Source organism: Dioscorea cayenensis, chromosome 5 (genome assembly GCF_009730915.1).
Source record: "Dioscorea cayenensis subsp. rotundata cultivar TDr96_F1 chromosome 5, TDr96_F1_v2_PseudoChromosome.rev07_lg8_w22 25.fasta, whole genome shotgun sequence".
NCBI lineage: Eukaryota > Viridiplantae > Streptophyta > Magnoliopsida > Dioscoreales > Dioscoreaceae > Dioscorea > Dioscorea cayenensis.
Genome location: NC_052475.1, coordinates 297910 through 313148, shown reverse-complemented (window position 1 = coordinate 313148; position 15239 = coordinate 297910). Strand labels below are relative to the sequence as shown.

The window sequence follows — 15239 nt, the reverse complement described above, 5'->3', positions numbered from 1 at the left end:
GAGGTGGAGATGTCCCTTGAATTGAAAGTACCTTTGTTTTTGTCTTCGAGGGTGAACACTGTATTGAAATCACCACAAATAACCCATGGAAATGAGATGAGATTACTTAGGAGGCGGATTTCATTCCAGAAGTCAGCTCTGAGGGGTCTAGAGTTTGGTCCATAAACACCGGAACAAACCCGCATGCAGTTGGATAATCTATTGGAAAAACTCGATAGAGATGGAAAAAGAACCTTTGTGGATTAAGGTTCCGGAGACTAGAGAATCGTCCCCAAGCAAGAATAATGCCACCAGCTAGCTCCAAGCGCAGGTAAGAATTCGAAAGAATCAAGGCGCTTTCCGCCAATTGATCTCCAAATGGAGTTATGAAGATCATGAATTTTGGATTCTCAAGGCAAACAATGTCTATATGCGAGGAAAGTATAAAAATCTTTAACTAGATGACGCTTTAGAGGGTCTCGCCAAGACCACGAACGCTCCAACTTAGGATTTTTCATAAAAACAAATGAGTCTAACAAGTGGATCTCGAAGGAGACCTAGTGACAATAGTGGGATTAGTGTCACGCTCTTTTTTTCAATAGATCGAATTTTATTTAGGCATTTAATTTTTATGATTGGGAGATCCTAGGAATTTAATGCCACAAGAATTGCTATAATTAATCATTTGAGCATCAGTCCCAGAAGAAAAATACGTAAATAACAGGGTTAGGGAATACCTTCTCGAGGGTCCTCCGGGATTTTCTTCTTTGAGGATCCGGGAGGATGTGGGGACGAAACCAAAGATCTTCATTCCAGATACCGGAGGGTTTCTTAGGTCCGTCACTCCTTCTTATTTGCTTCGGGACAGAGGGGTTCATGTCCGGGATTTGCTTTTGAAGATCCCGGGCCCATCAGATCTGCGCCAGTAATGGTGGAGTCCGGGAGAGTATCAAGCATCAAGTCAATATCAGCTACCTGATCAGGTAGAGGAACGTCATGATCCGGTTGTTTGATGTTTTCATTATCTAGAAAAGTGTCATCATCTATCAAGTCATTATCTGATAGGTCCTCATCCTCACCCCAGTCAAGGAGTTCTTCATCGGAGGGATCATCGATGTGTTCTTTTTTTGTGGTAAAGGATCCCGTGCATAAAAATTTTTTTCCCGAGTTGACACTTGGAATTAGAGTCCAACCTCCATGAATAAATATCCATTTATACCCATCGAGAATTGGTATGGTTGGAGGGAGGAGTTTCAGGTGATTGGGAAGTTTCCCTTGTGATAGAGGATCATTTGAGTTGATAGACTTACCATCCAAGTCTGAAGGAGTGGAAATAGTTCCCTGAGTAATAGAGTCAGTTGGTAGCTTTGAATTACTGGTTTTAATGGGATTGAATGTAAAGAAGAGTGTGCATCACCAGGCACATTGTTGGGTATGGATTGCTTATCACGAGGCAAAGATTCTTTAAAAATAGAGGGATTAAATGAATCGAGAGGGTCGATCTCGGAGCATTAAGTCATCATCCGTTGGACGATCGCAGGGAGGATGATCACAAGGCAAGGATCCCGATTTTTGGAGCGCCATTTGGATCGGGATGCTCGATCACGAGGCGAGAAATATCGAAATAGTCTCATCACGAGGACTAATCCGGATTTACAAGAATCTCATGGAGCTCGCATGCGAAGCATGCACGACGTCTGCATGGATCCAAATTGGAGTTTCGGATACTCATCCCGAGGCAAATGGTCGGCCATGGAATGGCATGTCTTCGCTGCTACCGCTGGCAGCAGCTTTGTCGCCAACCCTCGAAAACCACACGAGAATCGGGCTGAGAACCGATGACTCCGCCAGCGCGGTCACGGGAAGCTCGGGAAGTACCTTCCGAGGAAAACATGCATTCAATCCTCGTTGTATGGCCAGTACCGGAGCTACGCTCAACAGTGTTGCCGGGAATTTCATCAACGATAGGTTGAGAGAGCACTTTTTTACCTTTCTCTACCTTGTTAAAGTTCAGAAGAGAGGGCCTGTCTTGAAGAGAAGATGAAGAGATTTCAGTTGATGAATGAGGGGCTTTGAGCTTGGAAAGTCCTTGAACAACCTTGGATCTGAGCACATGAATGCCGTCGTCCACAAGCTTAACTATGAAACTTGATCGCAACGTCCCACCGTGACCTCCAAAGTGGGAAGATGATCGGGTTTTTAGCCCCGACCGTGGGTTCAAGATGTTCAAGAGAGACATGTTCTTTTTGAACATAAATGAGGGTCTCCAATCGGCCTCGAGCACATCAACAATCGAGTCCCAATTCCAGAGAATGAAGAGGTAAATTTGAGATTCCGATCCAATTGTAATTCCGCGGCGATTGCATGCGAGCCAAATTCGGTCGTCAAAGGGAGAGGGTCGAGCTTACAAACACCAAGATTGGTGTTAAGAGATAAAGGACTTCTCTTGATTGCGGTTGCTGCATCTCTGGATGAAGCCATCGTGAGGATGAAGTCATTATCGAAGGGGGTGATATGCTCACAATTGAGGTCTCCCAAGAGGTGAGGAAGTGAATCGTGGAGAGATCGAACATCTGGGCGTTGCCGTTCAAGACTCGGATAGTGATCATTTTTTTGAGTTCTTCTTTAGATTTAAGGATAGCTTCGATGAATGGGCGAGAAACACGGAAAGAGGAAGAAGAGTGTCCGGGTTGGTATACGGAGGAGGGGTTTGAGCTCCGAGCGACTTTTTCGGTGGGGGTGTTCTTTGTTCCGACCCTTGGCTTCTTGTTTTTCGTGGATGATGAGGAGGAGTTCTCATAGGACAACGGGCTGCAAGGTGGCCAACTCCAGAACATCGCCGGCAAGTAAGTTGATGTCTACACTCTTCGATCTTGTGACCAGGTCTTAAGCATTTTTTGCAAACACTACCGGAGTCCGGTGAGCGGCGACGCTTGAGAGGTGGATGATCTGCCAAGGCGGAGCGGTGGGATTCCACAACAGGAGGAGATCGGACTACCTCTGCGAAAGTTACACCATCCCTCACCGGAGAGTCTTTGGGAGCCGATCTCTCCGGTGGAAACTCATGGATGGTGGGAGGATTAAGATTCTGGTGTCTAGAAGTAGCGATCAAAGGACGAGAGAGTCTAATATGAGCACCACGGTAGCCACCACGAAATCCTCCACGAGTTTGCCGAGAGTTGCCGGCGCCATCATGTGTAACTCCGAAGCTATCACGGGAGCTATTGAGAAACCTCATTCCGGAACAGTCAAACACCGGAACAGTCAAACCTCAACTTACTCCTGACATTTTTGCTTGTCCTGTTTTGTTTTGTTCTTTCCGTGTTTTTGTTTGTTGTTTCTTTCGATACTTCACGTTTTTGTTTGTTGTTTCTTTTGATACTTCACTACTAGTGATTTGTCTTATTCTAGTCTCTCTTCTGTGTTTCTTCCTTTGTATTCAATTCTCCATTTTTTTTACAGTGAATTTGTGGTTTATTTATTTTTTTAAATAAAAAAAACCATTAGATGAAATATTCTAAGACTTCTTCTAGTGATTCTAGGTCATATTTAATTAGTTTGTGATGTTGGTGAAGTGGGCAAATCCTTGACTTCAATAGTAGCAAGTGAGTTAATCTTGTGATCTGTTATTTAGGAAAAAGGGATTGCTATATATCGACAACCACTAGATGGCCTAATGGTAATTAGTCACTCGAATGAGGAGTGAGTGAAACGGGATTGAATCCCCGTATTGCACAGTACTATGCAAATTAATACTCCCTCCATTCTTTTTTAGTTGTTACGTTTTTGAGCTTTTCTTAATTCTTTTTTACTTGTCACATTAGAAATTTTGTGCAGCATTAAATAATTTTTTCCAAATTTACTCTTTAATTTAATATATATGTACAATTTTCAATAAAACAAAATCAACTAAGTATTAAATTATATTTACCACTAGTGGGGTTTTAAATAGGGGTAATTTGGAAAGTAATGGATTTTTTTTATAAAATATAGATAATCAACTAATTTTAACCAACTTTTCTTAATTGATGTGAATTAGTTAATTAAATGTGATAACTAAAAAAGATCGGCGGAAGTATTATAGATATACTATAAAAATATTGTAGTGATACTGTTTTCCACTATTCACAGGATCCCTGTAGGAGAAGTCATATTCTCCATCCCTCCAAAGTTGTAAGAGCATCATTAATGGCCGCTCAATGAAAGCTCAAAGAGCCATGTGGTGATTGAGCGCCCATTAGAATCACTCAATGGGCATCGTTCAATGCCCACTGAGCGATCAATTGGTGGAGCCCTCCAATTTTTTTATTTTAAAAATATTTTTGAATTCAAATAAAGAGTATGAATCCACATATTAATTTTTTTAAAAAAATATATTTTTTATTATTTAAAATATTTATTTTGAAATATAATTTTTTAAAATATTATATTTAATCATTATTATTACTATTTAATATTTTATTAAATAAATATATTTTAATTAAATATATAATATAAATAGTTGAAAAATAATAAAATAATTGTGGATCCTAGAGTATATAATAACTATTATGAAATATAGTTTAATGGGTATGAGCTTAATGGATTGATGAGGTGGCATGACATCAAACTATAGGATAGTATAATCACTAAAGTTGCCCTGAGGCATAGAGATTTATCATTGTAGATTTGTCATTTGTAATATATCATCTTAGGCAAAAGTTATAGGCCGTTATTGCTCCGTTTATTAATTAACTCATCCCACATAGTAAATCTTCCTAGGTCATTAAGTCACCGGTGCATCATCATACCTATTAGTCCTCGACAACTCTTTGTTAGGCAATGCCTATTATTTTTGTAGAAAAAAAAAATAATTAGCGCTCTTCTTGTGAAAGTGGTTTTTTTTAAAAAAAAAATTCAGTAATATATGTGAATATTCCGCGTAAGAAATGTGAACAAATTAAACCGTCTTTTGCTGGACGAAGTGGTTGCGTTTAAGAAATGCACATGGTTTGTAGGTGAGAATCATCATGTGGCACCATCATACGTATAAACTTGCATGGGTATTTCATAGACTTGCAAGTCATTCATCTTCATATATGACATTATTACTCAACAAACATTAACTTTAATTCTATGCACCATGGCTATATAAATATGGCCTAAGGACCTGTGCTTCTTCAAGCCATTGGCATTCATTCATTACTGATCTTCTTCACTAGTTGGCATATGGCTCTTCTCACAATAACATCTTGTCCATTCACATCTTCTTCTAGCTCTGAGTTCAGTTTCCTAAACAATGGGAGGAGGTTATCCGTTGTGGGTAAGCGGCCAATAGTGCCTTGTATTCATAGGAAAACATCTTCACCTTTGGCATGCATCAAAAACATTGATGAAGAGACGAAGGCTAGTGAAGTGGTACCAATAGATACTTTAGGAGCAAAGAGCTTTCCTTATGGTTTCACCTTTGGGGCTGGCTCAGCAGCTTATCAGGTCATGATCTGTTTCATAAATTTACTTGCACCAAACTATTGAATTAAACTATTGGACATCTATCACATAACACATTTTCAATGGTATATCTCTCTCTCTCTCTCTCTCTCTCTCACTGAGGTCATGTATATATATTGTATGTTGCGTAGGTGGAAGGAGGAATTGATGAGAGGGGGCTGAGCTTGTGGGATACTTTTGTTCGTGAGCACCCAGGTTTTCTTCAACATCCCTGAACATAATAATTCTTGTTAGCATTCTACATTAGATGTTATTTTATTGGAATGTCCCAAGGTAGGACCAATAATTTTCATATAATGCTAATTCATGTAACATGGTATTAAAGCCGGTATACTATGACTAAGAAAAAATAACTTGTGCACCATGACCGAGGGAAAAATAGCATTTCCTAATTAAAATAAGAATGTAATGAAAGTAAAATATTAATTATGAATAGTTTGGCAATAGAGTTGATCACATTTTTGTTTCATTTTCGCAGAAAAAATTGCTGACCATAGTACTGGTGATGTAGCTTGTGATGAATATCACAAATTTAAGGTTGGTTCAGTGCACTGTAATTTATAATGGATCCATTTATATTAGACAATGTTATCTTATATATTGATATGTTATTTACCAATTTTTGGACATTATTTCATATTTTTTCTTAATGAGAAAGTCTTAATTATAATTTGATTTGGCCAAAATTTCAGGAAGATGTTAAACTATTAAAAGATGCAGGCATGGATTCCTACAGGTTCTCCATCTCTTGGCCAAGGATTCTACCTAGTAAGTAATTTCTCATATCTGATGATAATTAATGTATGATTAAAATGTGCACTAATTGTTTACCACTGTGAATTTTCTGCAGAGGGAACACGAACGGGTGGCATAAATTATGTGGGAATCGAATATTACAACAATCTTATCAATGAATTACTACGTAATGGTAAGTTGGTTCCTTTTTTCTTTTATTACAACAATTTGAATCTTCATATATGTATTTCAAGTCCATGTAATGGTTAACAAATTTTGCTTAAATTGTATAGGAATTAAACCTTTTGTGACATTATTCCATTGGGATGTTCCACTAGAACTTGAAAAGGAGTATGGAGGCTTTCTTAATTTAAAAATCGTGTAAGCAATAGTATCTCAATTTAGCTGTTCTTTTATGCTATTCTAATGATGTTTATTTTTATAAAAAAATATGGTGTACGTAAATTGCTTCAATATGATTATCTTTTTTAATAATATATATGATCATCGATCTCCAGGGAGGACTTCAAGGACTATTGTGACGTTTGTTTTTCTGAATTCGGGGATAGAGTAAAGCATTGGGTTACATTAAACGAGCCATATATCTTTAGTACCATGGGATATGACTCTGGCAGGATGGCACCCGGGAGAAGCTCGAACTCTGGTGGTGATTCGGCAAAAGAACCATATACAGTTTCTCACCATCTTATTCTTGCTCACGCAAATGCTGTTAAGCTCTATAGAGAGAAATTTCAGGTAATGTTTAAGGACTCTGTTAGCTGATATCATAGTCACTACACTAGTACTTTTCATCTATTGCTTCTGTTAAGCTCTATAGAGAGAAATTTCATGTAATGTTTAAGGACTCTGTTAGATGATATCATAGTCACTACACTATAGGACTTTTCATCTATTATTTCTGTTGAGCTCTATAGAGAGAAATTTCATGTAATGTTTAAGGACTCTGTTAGATGATATCATAGTCACTACACTAGTAATTTTCATCTATTGCTTCTGTTAAGCTCTATAGAGAGAAATTTCATGTAATATTTAAGGACATTGTTAGATGATATCATAGTCACTACACTATATAGTACTTTTCATCATTTGCTTCTTACCGGTTTACTCAAGTGTTTTTTTAAATTTATAGGATAATCAAGGAGGAGAAGTGGGAATTACATTGCAATGTCATTGGATGAAACCACTTACAAATTCAAGCGACAATGTTCAAGCAGCGGAGAGAAGTTTAGACTTCATGCTTGGATGGTTAGATTTGAAATTGAATCAAGTTCATTTTTTATGCGGTACAAATTTATGTATATATATATGACATATCAAGAGGCATATTAATGTATTATTTATAATGGTGTTAAATCAGGTTTATGAATCCGATTGTCAATGGGGATTATCCATTCATAATGAAAGCTTTGGTTAAGGATAGACTTCCTTGTTTCACAGATGAAGATTCAAAGATGATCAAGGGTTCATATGATTTTATTGGAATTAACTACTACACTACAAGATATGCAAGTAGCCTTCCAATCTCACCATCCGATAAGCCCAAAAATATTGATTCAGACACATACGTTGAACTTAGCGGTTCATTTCTTTTCATTTTCTCAACTTGATTATTATTATTATTATTATTATTATTATTATTATTATTATTTTGTTCATTGTACTTATTTATAAAAAAATTTCTTTTTTTTTAGTAAAAAATTTGGATGGCGAATTAATCGGAGAACAGGTATTTATATGTCAATTTGCCTAACTACTCATGCATAGTTTTAACATTCAAAAGACTAATTTGAATGTTGAATAAATAAAATAACTAGTATTATTTCTTTGTACTCAAAATTACAGACACCAAATAAATGGATTTATGTCTACCCTGACGGAATCAGAGATCTGTTATTGTATACAAAAAACAAGTACAATGATCCTGTAATCTATGTCACTGAAAATGGTAAACTTTGTCAACTTTGTTAATTATGTTTCAAATTAATCAAATTTCTTATTAATTCTTGAATAAATAACAGATTTGATGGTTTTCAGGAATTGCTCAGTATGACGATGGGAAACTCTCAGTGCAAGAAGCTTTGAATGATGAGGAAAGAATTAAATACCATGCTCTTCACTTGAGTAAACTTGAAGAAGCCATTAGGTATTGATATATGTGTGTGTGTATATATATACATAACTTATAATATAACAGGGATTGCAAGATAATAAAATAACATGTGACACATTTTATATTAAAATTTATTGATAGGTTGGGGGTGAAAGTGAAGGGTTACTTTGCATGGGCTCTTATGGACAACTTTGAATGGAGTAGCGGCTACACCATAAGGTTTGGGCTGACTTATATTGACTATAAAGACGGATTAAAGAGATACCCAAAAGCTTCTCTCCAGTGGTTCTCTAAGTTTCTCAAGTCCTAGTTCTTATATAATTAGTCAAAAGTCCTATAAATATATATATATATGCTGTGGCATGTCAATAAGGATTACTGGAAAGATCTTATGATGTTTGCATCTCGATGTACTTGATAAATATATTCTTCTCATGGGTATTAATGGGAAGCTTTTATGATGAAAATGGTGGATATATATAATCTCATGTGACAGTTGGTCAATAATTAGGTTAAGCATATAAAATTAGACCCAATGTGACTAATACATATATGCAAGAACTCAGTTAACTCAAAATCCTGGAAAACAAAGCTTATCAAACAAATTTATCTAAAAGATTAATCGAGATTTACAGAAAAAAGTTAAAACTTGTTAGCTTAGTTTTCACTTTTGAAAATTTTGAAACTATCACACAAATCATAAAAAATCCAAAGAAAAAAGTGCCTTAAATGAGCTGGCAGTTTGGACATTATCATCTGAGAGGACCAAAACTCGCAATATATTATTATTATTATTATTATTGGCAAAGTAGACAAGCCACATAAAAGTGCGTAGGCATCGGGATAATATCTCACACATATGTGTTGTCACTTTACATGAGCTAAAATTTGAACCCGTCTTTTTCACTTTACATGAGCTAAAATTTGAACCCGTCTTTTCAACAAGACACGAACACTACACAAAAGATCTAACCAATAGACCAAAAAGTTGTTAGATAATTATTGATGATATTTATATTTTAATGGGCAAAATACATCAAATTAATGACTCACACGAGATGATATACTACTGTAAGTGCGGGTGGTTAAGTGAGGGGTAAATTTTTCATGTGGTCATCGTGTTATAGCTGCTTTTCATTTTGGTCATTGTGTTTCAATTTGTATCTTTTTGGTCATTAGATATTGATTTGTTTTCACCGAGAGATCACTTGGAGTTTTCCGACCAATTTTCAATAACATTGCAGTTGGAAATGTCACGTCACTTACTTTATTTTCTGGATTAAGTAAGCTGAGTCAGCATCCGGCAGATGTGCTCTCTCCAGCTGGGATGAGAGAAAATATTTAAATAAAGTGATGTGGCATTTCCGGCTGCCATGTCATTGAAAATTGGCTGGAAAACCCCAAGTGACCTCCCGGTGAAAACAAATTAATATCTAATGACCAAAAAGATACAAATTGAAACACAATGGCCGAAATGAAAATCAGCCATAACACTGTAACCACATGAAAAATTTACCCTTTAAGTGAGCATGTGAGTGGCCAGCAAGATGTAACCAAACACATACCGAGGGAAATGAGGGGTAAATTTTTCAAGTGGTCATCGTGTTATGCCGATTTTCATTTTGATCATTGTATTTCAATTTGTATATTTTTTGTTATCATGTATTGATTTTCTTTCATCAAACCATCACTCATGGAATTCCAACCAATTTCGATTGACGTGGCAGCCGGAGATGCCACGCCACACTATTTTAAAATGTTATTCCATTCCAGCTGGAGAGAACACATCAGTCGGATACCACCTCAGTTTACTTGATCCTAGTCATCATCCCCATCAGATTCACAGTCATCCTCCTTTCCCTTTCTATGTGAGGATCCATCATCCCTAATTGACACCTGAACATCCAAGAGAGAAAAGGACATCCGAGAGAGTAAGGGAGACACCCGAAGCATCACATCTCTTTGTGATCACCAGAGAGTTGTTTCTCTATCAATGGTGAAGCGAGAAAAGGAAGCGGAAGTGAGTCTAGTCCTACATTTGCTGACAAGTGAAGTTAGGGCTAACCGGTGACAGCCATAGATGTACACAATGGCGAGCAGTTGGAAGATAAGAGGTGAGAAAGATGAAGCGCCAGAATATTGTAAGCCATTTTATCATGTCGTTCTTACATTGCTTTGTAATATGGAAATAAGATGAAAGTTTTGGTTTTGTTCGAATTAATATCTACATTAGTTGTGATAGTAGACAATGAATTTGTGCTTATTTTCTATATTTTTTGTGTGAGTGAGTACATACTTAATGATGAGGAGGAAGGTGTTTATTGTCTGTGTTTATTTCCAGATGAATTGTGATGTTCTTTTTTACACCAATGAATGTTGTTCATATTTTGTTAAGAAGAACATTATTGTTTGGATGTGTTTTCTTTGTTAATGAACATGCTTTGTAAAGTAAATAATACATACCTTATTGACTCTTGATCATTATTTGTTTGGCATGCCTGCCTGTATGCTTTACTGCTTGTCCATTAGATGTGTTTTATTAATTGATGTGTTATATAATGAAATGTCATTAACTCTTGAACATTATAAGTACTAATTTTTGAGCTCCTTTCCATTGTTTTTGTCCAATGCCCTTTGTTGATTATTTTACATTTGATACAAATGTACTATGGGATGGATGATGTGACAAATTGGAATGACTATAGGATGGTAGGTTTTGTAGACTTATGTGATTCTAATCAATTCATATCTAGATTAGAGATTTTTTATACGGCCACTGAATTGAAAATTTATGAAGATGGGTGCAGTTTTTGTTGGAATTTAAGCAGGAGTCAAGTAGTAAGCATGACAGAAATTAAATCTGATTTAAATGTCACAACGATGGCTTCCAGTGTGGACCGGAGTAGAATTACAAGTGTTTATGTGTAGGTAATTAAGATGGATGGTCCCAGTGGTGAAAACATGTCATGAAATCTTGCAAGTGTAGGACATTGTGTGGAAGCAGTAGAGGTTGATGTAGAAGATGTTTTAGATGAAGTTATGGAAAAGCTTATAGATAAAGAACTTGAAGATCCTGAAGAACATATGGATCTTGAAGGTTTGCAAGAGGATGAATTACAAGCAGCTGGAGATGAAGATCTTGAAGATCCTGAAGGTTTGCAAGAGCATGAATTACAAGAAGCTGGAGACGAAGATCTTGATATTCTTGAGGAACATGTGGATCCTGAAGGTTTGCAAGAGGATGAATTACAATAAGCTGGAGATCCTAAAGAACATGTAGTCAATTAAGGTGTGCATAAGGATGAATTGTAAGAAGATGAGGGAGATAGAGAAAGAAAAATGGGATGGGGAAGTGATGTAGAGAGTGATATTCATGACTTTGAATACAGTCTTAACAGTGAAGGGGATGAAGGTGATGTTGTAAATCAAGATTCTGCACATGTGGCTGAGACAAATGCCCATGTGGGAATTGGGCAGGTGGTAGATGATGATGAGAAGGAGGTCCAAATTGACTATGCTGCATCTGATGAGCTACAATCATGTTCTTTAACTGATGAAGATGAGATAAATCTTACCAATCCCAAATATTCTGAATTTAGGGAGATCCTCAATTTAAAATAGGGATGAAGTTTAGGAGTTTTGCATAGTTCAAGCAAGTAGTGAAAATTTATGAGATCAAGAATAGGGTTGTGATGAACTTCAAGCCAAATAGTAAAGTCAAGTGTAAGGCATATTGTAGAAAATGTTGTCCATTTTACCTGTGGGCATCACCAATGCTGAAGGATAAGAACACAATCCAAATTAAATCTGGCCATCTCAAATATGAATGTACAATGGACCATAATATAAGCCATGTCAGTATGCAGTGGATAACAGAACAATATTTGGAACAATTTAGGACTGACCCATCTTGGAAGCTTGCAGGCATAATACAAGCTATGAGGACCAAACAACAGGCTGACAAAACCAGATTAAAAGCTTGGAGGGCAAAAAATATTGCAACAAGGTATATCAGTGAGTCTATTTTATTTTTTACTTTGTTGTCTTGACATTTTGTACAAGTGTTCAGTAATATTGTTTCTTTGTTCTTTCTTTTATATATACTTGTTGGGGATTAGAATACTTAAGATGAGCACAAGCAAATGAGCAGGCTATATGATTATAGGTTGGAATTGCTCAAGACACACCCTCAGTCCACAATCAAAGTTAGATACAATGAAGCTGTCTTTTCAGCAATGTGTGTGTGCTTATCCCCACTCAGAGTAGGATTCCTAGTAGGTTGTAGGCAAGTTATATCTGTGGATGGTTGTTTCTTGAAAGGATATTACGTAGGCCAGCTACTTATAGCTGTTGGCATAAATGCAAATGACTTAATATATCCAATAGCATGTGCAGTGAAGGAAAAGGAGAACAACAGAATTGGGTGTGGTTTCTAGAACTGTTGGAAAACATATATGCAAGAACTCATAACTCAAAATCAACTCAAATTAACGCTGGAAAACATATCTTATCAAATAAATTTATCAAAAAGATTAATCGAGATTTAAAGAAAAAAGTTAAAACATGTTAGCTTAGTTTTAACTTTTGAAAATTTGAAACTATCACATAAATCATCATAAATCCAAAGAAAAAAAAAATGCCTTAAGTGAGCTGGCAGTTTGGGCATTATCATTTAAGAGGACAGAAACCAGCAACATATTTTTTTTATTATTATTGTTTTTACATAGTAGACAGGCCACATCAAAAATGTGTGTAGATATAAAGTTAATATCTCACACATATCTACGCTCATTCTACATGAGCTGAAGTTCGAACTCGTCTCTTCAGAAAGACACAAACACTACACAAAAGACCAAATGCAAATACATCAAAAGATCATTGGACAATTGATGATGATATTTGTGTTTTAATTTAATGGACAAAATACATCGAATTAATGACTCACACGAGTGCGATGATATACTACTATAAGTATGGGCGGTTAAGTGATCATGTAAGTGGCCAGCCAGGTGTAATCAAACAAAGGCAATACAATGGGAAATGAGCAAAAACAAATGTGCATCACACGGCCTGTGAAAAAGGAGCACTTACGCTACGCATGCATGGCGTGCAGTGTTGGCCCAAGTAGGAGTGGCTCGGGTTTACGGTGGTGCGGGCATGGTTTATGATGATCACGACAAGCGTTTACATCTTCTTTAATTGACCATCTCAGTCAATCTCAACGGATCTCGCCCATGGTGATAGAGAGAAGGCTAGAGAAAATATATGGGGGCCTATTCATTAGTATTTTTTTATTTATCTTCTTGAGATGGAAGAGAATTCATTTTCTTTTACAACGTGGACAAACCATCTCAACACATACACTTATTACTATTGAGACTTCAATCATGCATTGGGAGAGAAAGTTGAACGCTTGACTATTCATGGGACTGATGTCATAATAAAACGCAAGTGCACGTGCCGATCAAGTAGTATAATGTGTGTGAAAGCAAGGTTGTCGATCCCACAGGGAATTAGAAAAATAGTAATACAGACTTTCACTCTGCTATCTAGCCTAAATGAAGTGTGTTAAGCAAATTTGGAATAAACTGACACTTAATGCATGAGGATGATGACACTAGCTCACAAGAGATAAATCAAGCATGAATCGAAGATGTTTGAGCATAGACTCCCCTAGGGGCTAAGCTTGAGTACAGGACATGGATATAACATCAGCATGCAAAACTACTTAAATATCACATACTATTCCCTTCTCAATTTGAATAGTAACTACTCCCATATAGATCTGATACAGACATCCCTAAGAATACATTACACTTAAAGAACTCTATATAGAAATCAACACAGGTTCAAGATTAGCCAACTCTTCTCTCAAAGCAACCAACACTAACCCTTACTTTCTATGACTGCATTAACAAATAAGAATCCTAAATGTGCTAATCTCACTCAGGAGAATCATGGGAATTTTGAGTCGATCCCGAAGTGCCTTATCTCTAAGATGGCTCGCAACTACTTTCAACTATGGTCAATCTATACATAGTGGACCTCTTGATCTTCCCTTGTATACATCAAACATGGCACAACGTTATAAATCCAGATAATAAATATGTATAATTGAAACTAAAACAAGATAATGCAACATAAAAGTTGATGAAAGATTAAAGTATTTACAACCAAGTCTTAAAAGATAGAAGTCCAAGGTTTCATGTATGGCCAAACACCAAGCAAATTAGTTCCCGGTTAATTGGGAACAACAATCCAATCTAATGAAGAAGAAAGGCGTTAAAATGAACATTAAGCACTCCCTCAAAGTCTTTCTCCCCAAATTGATAAAGAACCCCCAATGAAGTTCAACAAATGCTGCTAAGATTGCTTATCGACGGCTTCCTTGAAGCTCTAAAGGCTTGGTATTCTTAATTCTAACTTGGATTGGTGAAGAAAAGCCTATGATATCCTTCTTTTTCTTCCTCCCTTGACTAGCTGCCTTCCAAAACCCTCAAAAACCCTATTTATACCCCTTCACTTGCAGGGGTTCCTTATAGACGTAACCCAAGGTTATTATAGGAGCTAGAGTTGAAAAGTCACAAGTGTTATGGGCCACTTACTGGTGTAACCATGTATGGTCTTCTATTTAGGTCTTAAGATCCATCTTATGGGCGTAAACCCTAGACCGTAAATGCTTCCGTTTGGCACTTGCATGCCATCTGCATTATGGTCGTAAGCCCAGCCCGTAGATTTTCATGCATGATCGTAATGGTGTAGCTTACAGGTGTAAGTATTGTCTATAAGGTCCTCTACCTTGCTCTTATGCTATGTCTTACAACCGTAATTTTACCCGCAATCTCTTTTGTTCGAGACTTACGTCCTTAAGCCGGCCTTAAATTGGCCATAAGAGGTTCTGTTT

General features: G+C 36.6%; 1 protein-coding gene across 1 annotated transcript; it reads left to right on the top strand.

Annotated features, from left to right (window-relative positions):
- The first annotated feature begins 5146 nt into the window (after positions 1 to 5146).
- Positions 5147 to 8802, top strand: LOC120261231 (beta-glucosidase 13-like). The gene is made up of 13 exons (XM_039269023.1): positions 5147 to 5451; positions 5601 to 5664; positions 5948 to 6006; positions 6162 to 6237; positions 6320 to 6397; positions 6498 to 6585; positions 6723 to 6960; positions 7355 to 7470; positions 7583 to 7803; positions 7917 to 7951; positions 8068 to 8170; positions 8260 to 8368; positions 8477 to 8802. The coding sequence occupies exons 1-13, from the start codon at positions 5188 to 5190 to the stop codon at positions 8643 to 8645; spliced, it is 1620 nt and encodes a 539-aa protein (XP_039124957.1). The 5' UTR covers positions 5147 to 5187; the 3' UTR covers positions 8646 to 8802.
- Positions 8803 to 15239: the final 6437 nt, after the last annotated feature.

What these genes read in the sequence shown, in the direction of transcription:
- LOC120261231 (XM_039269023.1), top strand. Translation starts at nt 5,188, where the DNA reads ATGGCTCTTCTCACAATAACATCTTGTCCATTCACATCTTCTTCTAGC. An exon ending in ATGAATATCACAAATTTAAG is followed by an intron (nt 6,007 to 6,161) that starts GTTGGTTCAGTG and finishes CCAAAATTTCAG; the next exon opens with GAAGATGTTAAACTATTAAA. An exon ending in AAACTTGAAGAAGCCATTAG is followed by an intron (nt 8,369 to 8,476) that starts GTATTGATATAT and finishes ATTTATTGATAG; the next exon opens with GTTGGGGGTGAAAGTGAAGG.